The 15,021-nt window shown below is 44.1% G+C and overlaps 1 protein-coding gene across 1 annotated transcript; it reads right to left on the bottom strand.

Moving 5' to 3' along the window:
* Positions 1-3,583: 3,583 nt before the first annotated feature.
* Positions 3,584-6,708, bottom strand: LOC125742697 (frizzled-7-A-like). Its single transcript, XM_049014949.1, has one exon. It carries the CDS (start codon positions 6,119-6,121, stop codon positions 4,445-4,447), a length of 1,677 nt encoding a protein of 558 aa, XP_048870906.1. The 5' UTR covers positions 6,122-6,708; the 3' UTR covers positions 3,584-4,444.
* Between the last annotated feature and the right edge of the window lie 8,313 nt (positions 6,709-15,021).

The raw sequence follows: 15,021 nt of genomic DNA, 5'->3' as shown, positions 1-15,021 counted from the left end.
AACACAGAGAGTGTGTTTCCCTGTTGCTATGGTAGCAAACCTGAAATATCCCCCCCCACCACCACCCAATAATCCCCACAATATTCTCATACTGCCGAAGAATACATGAGACAGTGATCCTCCGGAAGGTTTGCCTCATCAGCTGAATTCCTGCATCTACGTTTCTTTAGCACAGTACAGTTGCTCACTCCTCCCTGTGATTTTCATACAACGGAGAAGAACTGTCCTCCATTTCGGATTACGCTGTGGTTATCCTCAGTCTTGGTCTTAGCTCGTATGCCCCTGCATCAGCATTCACCAGGGGTAATACCGCAGTCCAGCTTATACGTCGTAAAGATCAAAACAAAACTAATGACGGGTATCTCCTGCTGTACTCAAACCGCTAAAATTCTACCTTCAAAGACAAGTTTTGGGGAAGTTCCCAAAGGCAGAGTCTGTACAGTCTCACGTCTTACTGTGTTGATCAAACAGCTCACACAGTCCAAACAAACGGCTGACAGTGAATCCAACAGGACTGGACATTTTCTTTGAACACTGATCATTCTGTGTGTATGTGTAGACAGTGGATCTACAATCTGGTTGACCTGCTTTGGATTACCTGCATGGACTTACATGAAGTACAATACAATCAGTGTATTAGTGGCAGAGAATTCTGTCCTATGAGTGAGCTCCATTGATGCATTACAGTCATTCAGTGTTATGAACCCTCGGTGCTATACTATATAAATGAAGTGATTACTGTAAATACTTCTAAAAGGAGAATTTTAAGATATTCAAACCCCCCTGGTGTGTTATGTGGCTCTGTGGTGTAGCACTCTGTGTCCGTGATCATGAGGTCACTGGGCCAAATCCTATGAGCAGCAGAATGATGTCACCACTGGCCACTTTAGTGAGGCCCTTATCACCAGTTTCTCCAGGGACTGGTTGACAGTAGCTTATCAATTGTATTTTGCTTTGGAAAAAAACTTCTTCTAAACAAATGATATAGATAAATAATACGAATACTGGAGACGATGAAAGCAAATGTAATGTATTTCCTTCTGAAAGTTGGAAAGCCATTAGCTAACCTCTTACGAACTCTAAAGTGGAACGTAGGTCTGTGAAAATCACATTTACCTAAGGCAAAGGTTTGTTAAGACTGTAGAAATTTTTTGCATGGCAACATAGGGACAGTACAGCAGCTTCCAGATGAAGCAAAGCGAGGAAGAGCGCACATTTCCATGACAACATATAACATATTCTTCTAATGACAGGAAAAATATAAATACATTTATTTCTTATTTAGTTGAACATGCGAAGTAGCTGTGAAATACATTTAGGCATGATGAATCATATTGGCTAACTTAGCCCTAATGGAGATTACCCCATTGGCTTTGTGTTTTACTGAAGTACTCCAGCGAAAATGTGGAATGTCTAGCACCATTTGGTGTTTGCTAAACCAGCATAAACTGCTGAGAAAAAAACAGCTTCCCAACACATGATCAATACAAACTTTTAAAATAAACAAACTAGCCTCATATTGACAGTCAGCGGCCCAAGAGAAGCACAAAGTTTTGTAGACAAAATATGTATTAGGATTTCTGACATTTGTGCATATATCATATACATTAATATATCGGAGTGTTTTTTAATATACATTTTTGACATGTTACATAACTAGGTAAGTAATTAGATCAATTGTAGCATGAGGTAATTTAAAAAAAATTATTTCAATCCCTTGAGCAAACGACAACCGAAACTGGTTGGTGCGCAACCGGACAAAACTGGTTTAATTTTTATATTGTTTTCTGTATATTCGGGTGGAAAAAACATACATGCAAATACAAAGAACATGCCTGTGCAAAAAATGGCTTCACAAATACAGAAAATAAGACCACCATGAACAAAACAAAATCTGACCTGTAGGTGGCACCATTATCGCATTTTTTTTTCCATTCCCGAAGTGCGTTTGGGGCAAACCAGAGCCGCGTGCATGTCAGGGAGTACGTGCAAAACAGGCTCTCCTTTCACCAAAACGTTTATAAAAAAAATAGCTATCTATCCAATGGGATACTTAGATAGCAAAGGTGCTTAAGCAATTACAGATTTGATATTTTATGCTGTTAACATAGACTTTTGGACAGGTTACATAAAAATTCCTGAAAATTTATATCATACTATAGCAGCGGTTTTTAATCCTGTTCCTGGTAACCCCCCCCCTCCCGAATGTTTTCATTCCAAACCCTACCTTAGTCAAGCTTTAAGGTTGGAATGAAAATATTTGGGGGGGGGGGGGGTGGCAAGAACCTGACTGAGAACTACTACACGACTGTAATTATCACTTAAACATGATTAAGTAAAAAAAAACACTGTAAAGTAAAAAATATGCTCAGGAGCACAGCAAAGAAAGCTGAGGTGTACCAACAGCGGTAAGACGCTTCACATTAAAAAAAAAACTTATGAAAGAAGTCAGTTAAAAATATATACACAAATATGCATATGAAATGTAATGCGTGCCAGTTTATAAACTCTCTTTAAACAGGTAACAACTTCGGTACCGGAAATGGCATAAGATTAACAGCACACTGTTCTCCAGACCAGACTTACGTTGTAATAAACGGACCTTGCGGCTAACATGCATGCTCAGAAACCGCTCTGCAAACTGAAGTCATCTCTCAGTGCACACCGTAAGATTTCCTCTGCCTCCTCTCTCTCCTGGAGCACATGCTAACTTTTCCAGTCCCTCTACCTGTTCAGTCACTAGAGCTTATTTGCCGCCCAGATGCTGCAAGCCCACCCTGCAGCAAGCATCCATTAAAGCGCAGACCCCTTAAAGAGCAATCGCCATCTCAGCCGAACAGAACGGTCTGTATCATAAGAGCAGCATCAGGCTTCTGGTGGCTTGATGTACAGGCAGGTACTTCGGCTACTTTTACACCATTTACCATCTACCTTAGAGGAGGCTAAATGAGTCAATTAAGGAAATGACAAGATCAGTGTAATGCTAAAGTAGATCAGTACCGAAACCCGAACATTACTGCCACACAACAAAGTCTGAAGAATCGAAAAGATTATTTTATTGTTTCAATTTCTAGGGATCAGTGACCTAATTCCCCAAGATAAAACACCAGACGCTAATGTAAAACAAACAATTTTAAACTGTAAAACTAATATGCTTGAATATTGGGGGGTGTATCTGGGAATATTGAAATTACAGATGCTAAACGTCTATCTTTTATAAGTGTAAAAGATATGTTATTGCTCAAAATTAAATTCACTGATATTTTCCATTGCCTAGCTTATGTTTTCACCCAAATAAATTTTACCTGTTTACACAGCTGGACATTTCACTGCACAAATCCTGGTTAGGTTCCTTATTATCCAGCTCCTTACAGTGCACCTACTGCTTGAGACACCCCCATCTTTATGAAGCTGAAGTCCTTATCGATGCACATATTTAAGGGCAGTCACATTGATTTCCACTGAAGCACCGTGAGAGGCCTGCTAATCTATTTTTATGCAAGTTGATAAATGGGTATAGGTAACTTTAAATTTAATGAGGCAAGCAATATGGTTCGGAAAGATCACAAGTACCATAAAAGTCTTAAAAATCTAATAATTTTATTCAGTGAAACTGTACAGATACAAGAGGGCTCTTACTGTATTTTAAAAATCAAGTAAAAAATGCAATAACATTTATAAATACATTTGTAGAAAACAAGTATTTACAAAAATGTATACAGTAGTAGCTTGAATGACTTTATAGCTGTATACATGCATACAATAGTACCCAATCAGACTACAAATAGGGCCGTCTGCCATTCGCGCTCAGGATGATTGTCTGGGAGTGGCTACAAGACATCAAATAAACTGGAAATATTAAACAAAAAAAGTGATAAGGTAAACATTTTGTGTGCAAAAATATGACGCTGGGGACTCGACTGCACAAATAAAGTAATAAGTGAAGGAAATACTTCGCTGTTAAAATCATTCTGCAATGCAAAAAATGCACAGTACTCAATTCTGTACGTTTCAGCAATGTTACAAAACCAAACCGTTTCAGATTATAAACAGGGACTTTAATGGCGAGAAGACCGACAATACGAAGGATGAGCCCTTGAAAAACATTCATGTCATCGTAAATGAATCACGTGTAATTCAGTCTCATTCTACAAAATAAACCCGATAGCGGCAGTAATTCTCTCTCAAAACTGCAGTTCAGCAATGAATCGGAAATATTGTCAGGTATTCGTTCATTTGCATTGATTTAAAGAGACATTTAAAGAGACCTTGGAAAGCAGCTCAAGAATAACTCCCGACGTTGAAAGGATCTGAGTGTTCAAGGAGTCTGATCAACCAAGTTGAACCGGATCACTATGAACAAGGGTACCGATGACTGTTAGAGAGTTCCGAGTTTCCCCCTTTTATTCCGTGTCGACTTGCGCCAGCTCCGCTATCTGCATGATCATACGGTCGTCTCGCCTTGGTTGCTATTACTTAACCTTTTGTAAAACCTGCGCCAAGACTGCAGCGTTTTCCCGGACCATATCCAGAATCCGGAGGTAATACCCACAATCATAGTCATTAGGTACTTAATCATGAACACGGTAAAGTCCGGGGTCATCGGCGCGAAATTGTTTACGGGGCAGGGCACGGCGAAGCGCTTGCAGGTCTGCATGTGCCATGTCTTCTCCCACTGCTCCCTAAACGCCTGCTCGTAAAAGTAGCACGCTATTACTATGGTGGCCGGGACCGTATACAGCACGCTGAACACGCCAATCCTAACCATCAGCTTCTCCAGTTTTTCCGTCTTCGTGCCGTCGTGTTTCATGATGGTGCGGATCCGGAAGAGCGACACGAAACCGGCGAGCAGAAACGACGTGCCTATAAAAAGGTAGACGAAGAGGGGAGCGAGAACGAACCCGCGTAAGGAGTCCACGCTGAAGATGCCCACGTAGCACACGCCGGTCAGGATATCTCCGTCCACTTGTCCCATGGCTAGGATGGTTATGGTTTTAACAGCCGGAACTGCCCAGGCAGCTAGATGAAAATATTGAGAATTTGCTTCGATGGCTTCATGGCCCCACTTCATTCCAGCAGAAAGGAACCAGGTGAGAGATAAGATCACCCACCAGATTGAGCTGGCCATGCCGAAGAAGTACAGAACCATGAAGAGAATGGTACATCCTTCTTTCTTGGTGCCCTGGGCTACGGTTTTGTAGCCATCGTCCTTAAATCTATCGATGCACACTACTTTATCCTCCAAGAAGAATCCAGCCGAGTAGGCTACCGCCACCATGAAGTAACAGCCGGAGAGGAATATGATGGGCCGCTCGGGGTATCGGAACCGGCGCATGTCTACCAGATACGTGAGCACCGTGAACAAAGTGCTCACGCAACACAGAATGGACCAGATACCCACCCAGAGTCGGCCAAACTTAACTTCTTCCTCGCGAAAATACATCAGCCCGTTTACTTTCTGGGGCTCACAGGGGGCCCCGCAGTCCTTCACCCCCAAAAAGTAATAATTTAAGTATGAGGGCACTTCAAGTTGCAGGGGGCAGGAGAAAGGATGATTAGACCTGCCAATGTTGGGTGGCAACGTGACGAACTCTGGCACGTAAGGAGTCGGGTACGATGTGGGGCTTCCAGGGTCCGACGTGTTCTGACCCACGCAGATTTCGCCCGCGCCGTGCACCGGAAAATTCTCGCAGCGGAGCCGCTCCGGCCACTGGAAACCGAACTTGTTCATCAGCGCCTCGCATCCCTGCCTGGCCCGTTCGCACAGCGAGCGGCACGGCGGTATAGCCTGCTCCAACACTGTGCACACGGGCGCGTACATCGAACACAGAAAAAACTTGAGGTCCGCAGAACACTGTACTTTCACCAGTGGGTAGAACTGGTGCACTTCCAGTCCCGCGTCCTCTTGATTGGTGTGACCCAGGAGATTCGGCATGATGGTCTGATTGTAGGCGATGTCCGTGCACAGTGGTATAGATATGGGCTGGCAGAAGCCGTGCTCGGGTATCGAAATGCCCTTCTCTCCGTGATACTGACCCGAGCACAGCTGGAGCATTGCACACAAAGTCGCAAAAACACAGCTCTTAATCGGAAACCTGACACAGGTCTTCGGTGCTGCCATGTTAATTCAGATAGGTTCAGATCGATCAAAAAAAAAAGAGAAAAATCTATATTCCTTTTCTTAGCAAAAAGAAAGAAAACGGTGGATTGAGTTTCAGTCTCAACGTTACTTTTATGTTTCAATCATGCATTTAAAGCGCTGCATATGAATCGATTAACTTATTCAGTAAGACGACTGTCCCTTCTCAAGACCAAAACGAACAACAGTCCTTGAGTGTTTCGAGGTCCCGACAGCAGCATGCAGGAGAAAATCCACTGTTTTAACTCACTTTATAAAAACGCGTTTAAAACAGATGGATATTAGAGATATTTTCATTTCGCTGTCTCAGCCAGGAAAAAAAATCCTTAAAACAAAGTTCTTATATTTGACGATTTAAAAAGTTAACTATCCAAATTACATCGTAGATTTTCGAAGTGCCGTCTTCTTTTGATTGATCGCACTCCTAAGTTGCTCTGATTCCGCAATGACCACTTGCGCCTCACTGGAAAGTTTGGCCAAAGACACTGAAGACATACTCAATAATGTTACGTCGGTTTCCAGGTGCCCCTCATTCACAAGCTGTAGTGGTTCTCCACGGGGCGCCTGGAAACCATTATCCACTGACCAATCCCACGATTTGTTTTTCTTTAGCGCCACGTCCGTGATTGGATGCAGGACTTGGGACTGGAGAGGCGGAGTGTCGATAACTTCATTTCTTTTCTACTTCGTCTTCTAAATTAACTTTTTTATGCCTCGACTTTGTACTTGTTTACTAGATATTTTGTACTCTGGAAACAAAGAAATACATTTTTAACAGAGATGTTTGACCCCATACTCAAAGATATGCACATAAAGTTTAAGTTTTAATGTATGCATATTCTTACATAAAGTAACACAAATCTAAAATAAATTAAATGTATGAAGCGCTGTTTTAAAATGCAAGTAACTGTTAAATACTGTTGCGTTTCACCCTTTTCTTTAACGATTTAACAAAATGATTAACTGCAAGAAACAGATTTGGGGTTGAATTTTAACTGTCGGGCAACAGATTATTTTAAGTGACTTCACATTACATTTATAAGAGCTCTGCTCTCCGTTTATGTTAGTTTTTCCCTATAAATATGTATTTACCACACTCCTCCGTCAAACAGTTGTTTGTGCACAAGTTACAGATTACATTATTGCAGAAAATATGGTTATAGAAGTTGCGTGACTTGTGTTTGCGAAACCATTCGCTTTCAAATCAAAGCAACTGTATAAAACACATAGTATATTTATATAACGGAGAATAAATGCATCGAGGAACGTTGCGTACAATCAAACTTATAAGAATTAAATACTTTTCGTCGAGTTACGAAAAATGGCTCATTTGATAAAATATAGTCTGTAATCGTACACCAAACTTTTTAAAGTGGAAAACCAGCGAGTATTTTTGTGGGTGCGGTATCATTGCGATCAAGTCATTGTGCCTTTTGTCGCCCAGAATGCAGTCTTTATCTATGACATTTAAATTGTCTTGGGTGTTGGGTGTAGACAATTAGGTTATCGCCTAACGCAGTTAGAATGGACAATACGAGACTATCCCAGGCATGCCTACAGTGTATTGTATGTGGTCACAAATGGAGATAAGTGACAGTGATCTTTAGCCTTATATAGGTATGTTACAGTTATAGTCATAAGTTTATTGGTAAATTGTTGTAATTTGTAAAATATAAACGTCTGACCATTGTTAAGTTGCAGAACAGAGTGCTACCAAATCAATTGGTTTTGCTAGCTGTCTACAGCTTTACCAGTGGTGAACCAGTTATACAACTTAACTTGCTCCAGTGTAAGTCTTTACCCATTTATCCACTTTCAGCAAACACTTCATTTAGACTGATGTGGAGTCCCTACTCAGAAGCACAGTGAGCAAAGATTAACACACCTGCTGGTTTTGGTAATATTGTTTTGGCATCTCTGATTGATTCATCAGAAGACACACTTTCGTACACAGTAACACACTCCTTTCAGTTTCTTACAGATCCCCAGAACAGCCTGTCTGTGAAGTATGCAAGCAAATGGTGATACACAAGGCACAAAGACCCAAAGCTAGATTTGTAAATTTCAAATAAATAGATTTTAGAAGGCATTGTTGCTTTTTGTTAAATCTTAAAGAGTATAGGAGTTATTGTATTAGGTGCGTGGATGCATAAAAGATAGGTTTGGTAGTTTCTAACGATATTTATTACACTGTCTGCCAAGCTTACATTATGCAATTTATGGTTTGCTGAATACCTTAAGCCCCATGCAACTGCTAGGGGTCGAAGGTTAGAAAATATTGGTAGGATTTATGAATAACTATGGCAATAGTGTTAAAATTTATTGTACTTTCTGGAATCTGAATTGTTCTATGTAAATCCTTGAATTCTGAAAAAGTTCAAACTCGTACTTTTTAAAGAAAAGAAAGTAAATGTTGTTACTCTGACATTATGTAGTAAGCATCCTCAAAATCCAAACTGCCTGCATGGCTCATGAAGTTACCCAGAAACCCCCCCACCCCTTACATCACAACGTTTTTCAATCAGCCACTGTAAAAGTCAAGTGTAAAATGGTGATTAGCAATAGTTATGCAGTATTAATATTTTTAAAAGTAAAATGCATCTAATCTTATATTAATGCAGCAGGAATTGCTGGATTAAGAAGCTGTTCAAATGTTTGTTTGTGGGAGTCCAAAATTGGGGGACACTGCTGTGTCCTCATACAAGGAGTTGGTTTTGTTTTGGTAAATATATAGCTGAGTAAACTTGAAAGCATTATACATATTTCCCAAAAAACATTGCACACCATACACTTTCAGTATTTATCTGCTGCTAAGAATATCATGTATCAATCAGCAGAGACCATGCTGAATCCTGAACTGGGAAATTCTAGTTTACAAATCAGTTCCCTTCACAGCCCAGTTTTCACTCATACTCAGAATTGAAAGCTTGTTGCTGGTGGCTCCACGAGTCAATGGGTAAACAGGTCAAATGGGGACTGACAGCAGACATAGGTTAGGGCTGAGCCCAAGGGCACCACATTCGAATAGGTGATCATGTGTCAGTTTTCTGGCTTTTCTCGTTCCTCTGATACAGGTGACTCCAAGCAGAAAGGATGAGAGAAGGTGTTGATGGATGGGGGAGAGGTGCCAGCTGTGAGGCTTTGAGGGGACCCAGCCTGTGAGCTGGAGGGGTCTCTTGTGCCTCTGAAAGAGCCCTCTTGTTTCACAGAGGCATCTGATGACAGGGTCTTCCATCGCGGCTGCCAGCACTCATCTCCCCTTCGCCTGAGAATGTGTGTGAAAATATTTATGACGATGACATCACGTGACCCCTGTCTAGCTGGGAAAGCACTCTCTTTTTATAGAACTAGAGTTTGCTTTATGCATAACATAAAAAATACCATTCCCTCTGTTTATGTATCTATATTTCACACATACGCGTATATAGCATGTACACATGCGGTAATGTGCCGTGTGGGAGAATCTCACTTCAGACAGAACACAGGCCCCCCCAGTGCTGCCCAAGGACCCATAGGCTCATCTGCGTTATATAAGTTTTGCTCCAGTTTGTTTAAATTCCATTTAGCCCCCTATTTTACCCATTTTAGTCTTCGCTTTTATTTAACATTTACTTCTTTTTCTGCTACAGCTGTCCAAAGTAACTTATTTGCTCACCAAATACTTTGGTCTCGAATGTTACTTAGGTTACTCCATAGTAGCAAATTTACTACAATGCAATAATCTCTTAGCCAACTGTAATGTAAACAGTAATCATCCCATAAGTCTCAGTGTTCTCTGTCATTTATATCAGTGTCCTATTCACGGGGTCCTCCAGGCGGTTCTGGTTTTTGCTCCCTCCCAGCTCCCTGCCAAACAGTCCACATTTTTGCTCCCTCCCAGCTCCCTGCCAGACAGTCCTCATTTTTGCTCCCTCCCAGCTCCCTGCCAAACAGTCCACATTTTTGCTCCCTCCCTGCTCCCTGCCAGACAGTCCTCATTTTTGCTCCCTCCCAGCTCCCTGCCAAACAGTCCACATTTTTGCTCCCTCCCTGCTCCCTGCCAGACAGTCCACATCTTTTCTCCCTATCAAGATCTGGGAAGGGGCAAAAACGTGGACTATCTGGGGGTCCCCGAGGACCAGTTGGAGAAACACTGATTTATATAACGGTGACCACTTCTGGACGGTGATGAGGTGCCAGCGAGCCGTTGTATCATTTCCGCATAACCTAATTTGACATTGTTTCCCTGGTTTCCGCTTGCCTGTTCTCTTACTCTGCACCGCCTGCCCTGCTGATGTTTCCCCTCACTGGAAATAATAGCCAGGAACTCCATTTTCTCTCCCAGCCGCTCCCCACCAGAAACCATACATGCTCTCCTCATCGGTGATCTTTGCGGATGATTTCTGCCGTTTCCTCACTGGTGGTGGACTGCAGACGTGGGACACTTGGCACTGTGACACTTGGCAGCCTCTTCTGCATTGTATAAAAGTTTTGTCCTTTTTATTCTCTGTGGCAATGTTCTCTCTCTTCCTCATCCTTCACACTGAATAGTCTTAGTGTTTCAATGTATTTCCATATCATGGAATTATCACATGGGGTGGATGGAGGTGCCCTGGTTAGCAGTGTTGCCTCACCCCTCGGGTACCTGGCTTCCATGTGTGTTTGCATGTCCTCCCCATGTTGTTGTGGGGTTTCCTCTGTATACTCTGGTTTCCCCCCCATAGTCCAAAAACATGCTGAGGCTGATTAGAGTTACCAAATTTCCAGTAGGTGTGAGTGGATGGTGTGTAAATGTGCCCTGTGATGGGTTGGTGCCCCATCCTGGGTTCCCTTCCTGATCCTGAGTAGGACAAGCAGTTTCAGAAAATGGATGGATGGAACTACACTGTCAAAAAATGGTCACTGTTTGAATTTAAATCAGCAAGTACTTAAGAGCCAATGACTGGATCATTATTACAGCTCAGCAGCGTCATGCAGCAATAAAGTGAAGTCAGCTGAGTACCTGAATCTACTGAACGGCCAGGTTATCCCATCAATGGATTTTCTTCTTTCCTAATGGCATGGGCATATTCCAGCACGACAATGCTGAGACTCATTGGGCTCGAGTCGTCAAAGAGTGGTTCAGGGAGCATGGGGAATCATTTTCACACATAATTTGGCCACTTCGGAGAAACTGAAAGTCTTTGGGATGTGCTGAGTTAGACTCTACTGAGTGGTTCAACCCACCTATCATCAATACGAGATCTTGATGAGAAATTAATGGAAATCTGGATGAAAAAAAATGTTGAGAAGCTTCCTAAGCACGTGGAAACAATGGCAGGAGGAATGTGCACCTTAATCAAAGCTAAAGGCAGTCCTACGAGATATGAAAGTGTCCGACTTTCTTTTGGCTAGGCAGTGTATCATAGGTGGGCAGTGGTGGCTTAATGATTAGGGAAGTGCACTTCTAATTGAAAGATTGCTGGTTTGAATCCCTGACCAGTGAGGAACCCTGAGCCTGATGCTGCTCTCTGGTTGCAGAATTAGCTCCTGCTGTGTCATGATGTCACATATTGGTTAAATGCAGAGGTCTCATTTTGCTGTTGTACATTATGTACTGTGGTGTGTTGACAATGACAACTAATCACATTCATTCACTTCACTTCACTCATGTACTCTATCAGAAAAAACATTACCAAATTGCATCTTTGCTTGTCACTGGGGCTGTACTCTCTAGGGTAAATGTACCTTTTATTGTACAGAAATGGACTAATTAATGTTGGTTGTACCTTGGGAATGTTCATCGGAGTCCATTTCTGTACCTTAAATACGTCGTGCTATTAACACATTTGAATTTGTCCTACAGTTATTATATGCATGAATGAATAATATGGACTATATTCTACAATGTGTGCAGGGTGGACTGGTTGGACATCCGTCCGTGTCCTTGCCTGTCGCACCCAAAGCGGCCTTCTGCCATTTGTCAGGTCGGAGTGCTTGTCTGCGGGGCAGCACGTCTAACCATGATAATCTGCTAATTCATCCTGAGGTTTTTTTCCTCTATGGGGGATGTATTGGGAACATAAACATGCCAGGCCACTAACCCAAACAGAACTGGCAGCCAAGAAACGTTTTATGGGAAACATTTAGGGAATCGTGGGCCATCAAAGGCTGGAGCCAGGGTCCTGGTTGAGACGACTCTTTGTCTGTTATACACACGTCCTCGTCCACACACAGAGCACACTCCATCACACACACAGACTCAGGCACAGTCACACACTCATATCACAGGCTGCAGGTTCTTAAGCGTCTTGTTTAAGGAGACTGTCAGGCAGGCTCCTTGGGCAGAAGGAGCTCCAGATGAGGCTCCTTGATGTATTACCAGCTGCTGAGGTGAAACAGAGCCCAGCTACCTGGATTGTGGAGGTTAGGTTACCCCATGGAAGATGTGAACCCTGTCCAGACCATGGATGGCGGGAGGAAGACTGAAGGGAAGCTGTAATATCCCCGTGTTCCAGTTGTAGGGCCCCGACAATAGTACGAGAGATACTTTTCTGTCTAGTTATTGTGTAGTCTGTTATTGTGATTTACTGTAAAAGTGTGTGAAATGGTTTGTATGGAATGAATGAGGTGTATGTACTGAGGGTTAATGAGTGGGGGCTTGTGGTGCATATTGGTGGGTCGGTGGGGAGGGGGGGGGGTTGGCACCTCCGCAAATTTCGTTGTACAGTCGATGTCGCAAGGAGGAGCTGCTGGGTGAATGATTTATGCTGCACAAAGAGTGTGCGCTTAAGGTCAGCTAGCCATGCGCGGGTGGCCGCGTTTCTGCTGATAGTGGTCATCTTGGACATGTGACAGGCCTGTGGGCTGAGGGCCACAGTGCCGACGAGGGGGGGGGGGGGGGGGGGGCTGCCAAGAAAGCCTTGTGTGGAGTCTGAAGGCTGTTCAAGGCTGTTCTTTGTGTGGGACGAGATCCTGCTGGGAGCATTCTGGTGTTTCATTGGGGTATCGTAGGTTTAGTGGTAGTAAACAGGGCTGTGAGGATCTCGCATTTGAGTCGTCTTCTCCACCCACCTGCCTGCGCTTTTGATGTGCCTGACTTGCTGGTTGTGATTTCCCGTTTTCCAGAACCTACTTCAGTGTACAAACCAGGTGAGTTTACAGCTCAGGGTATTTCTAGCTAATGAATGTGCAGCTCCATTCTGGTTTCTAGAATGTTCTCTTGCATGGTGAATGCGATATTTTGTTTGCATGTGTCGATGGGTTTGCATATGTTGGTCTGTGTCTGGACTGTGCTGGACCGTGCTGGACCATGCTGGACCGGGCTGGACCATGCTGGACCATGCTGTCCCCCAGCACTGGTGTGAGGAGGGTGTGCATCTATGCTCTGCTACTGTACGCAGGAGGTATTTAGGTGTTTTTTCAAGGCAAGAACTTATTAGTCAGAGTTTCCGGAGATGGCCGAGGATGGTGCGGATATCCTGCTGGGACCCTCGCACTCAAGCATCATGGTTCATTCGCTCATTTTCTGAGGGTTCAGACGATGATGTAACCTGAGTACTGACTGCCCACAGCGCCGCTACAGCTCGGGTTCGCGGCCCGGCTGGCAGGCCGGAATCATATCATGGCTGTGGAGACAGAGGGTCGGAGGAATCGAGAGGACGAAAGGCAAGACGGGGAGAAGAGGCTGAAGGGTGGGAGCAGGTGAGAGGAAGAGGTGAGGGGAAGACTTGGGGGAGAGTTTGGGGGGAGGGTCGGACTCCAGAGAGGAGTCTTGTCTTTCCTTAATAAGCTCCCCAGTCTCAAGGAGAAAGATAAAAGGCCATGAGAAACATTTATATTCTGAAGCGGGCGGCTGCTCCTCGCCAGCCCATGTTTTATTTAACTATTTAACTCGTCCTTCATTCCTTTTTCAGCCCCCCGACTCTTATCGCTTCCTTAATGCCCCCATTGTCTGCCCCCCCACCCCCTCACCCATCATATCATATTAAACCCTTCATCCCACGTGCTCACAGGCACTATTCCCCGTTTATTCCTGAGTTCACAAGCAGTCCGCCGACTCTGAGACGTGACTCAGGTTACCCTGCCTGCCGTTTGACATTGGCGCCTATGAATGCGGGGAGCGGAGCGACTCTCCTGGCTACATGTCTCACCACAGCAGACGGGTCAGAGTGATTGGCACGAGCGTGTGGCCTGCCTGCTGGACAGGGACAGGTGCCTGGGTGCGCCTGCTGCGATATTCTGGCCCCTGGAGCGGCCCGAAGCGGCCTCCCTCCCTCCGGCTGTTTGTCCATGGGGACACTGTCAACTCATAACGCCCTTCTGCACCTCTGCTGCCGTCCAGTCGGAATCGTCTCCCCATCAATGGCCTCCACCAGTCGCAACCTTCTGCCCTGGCACTGCTGCTTCTCAGTTTCCATGACGACATGGAGCTCGAGCCTGATTTGAATCCACAACGTTGTTGCAGCCAGTGGTTCCCCCCCGATTGTTCCTGTCTATCTTCGTCTCAGGCTGTGACAACCTCGACCCCCGAATCTCTGCTGCTCTTGCTTCTCGTGGTTCAGATTTCAGTAGGGAAGCTGATTTCACTCAAAACCGTCCAACCCATTGTGCTAGTTTGCGCTCTCCCCTTCCTGCTGCTTCGTGTAGGTCTACACCCTACGGCGGCTAATGACGTTTGTGGTTTTCCACAGACATGCTCTCATTGTCCTGTATCTCTCTTTTATAGCTTATTAATCTATTAGGCCTGCCCCGCACAGCCAATGCTGCCTGGAGCTGAGTGCGGCTTCTGCCTGCACCTTCCATAACCAGTTAGCATTAGCGTGATGTGCACGATGTTGCATTGCCTCTACACTGCATGCATCTTTTCCATTTAATGAGATACTTCATTGATCCCAGGAGAGGAGTTGAGGATTATAAAGTTA

Source organism: Brienomyrus brachyistius, chromosome 1 (assembly GCF_023856365.1).
Source record: "Brienomyrus brachyistius isolate T26 chromosome 1, BBRACH_0.4, whole genome shotgun sequence".
In the NCBI taxonomy this organism is placed as follows: domain Eukaryota; kingdom Metazoa; phylum Chordata; class Actinopteri; order Osteoglossiformes; family Mormyridae; genus Brienomyrus; species Brienomyrus brachyistius.
This window is presented reverse-complemented; position numbering and strand designations above follow the sequence as displayed.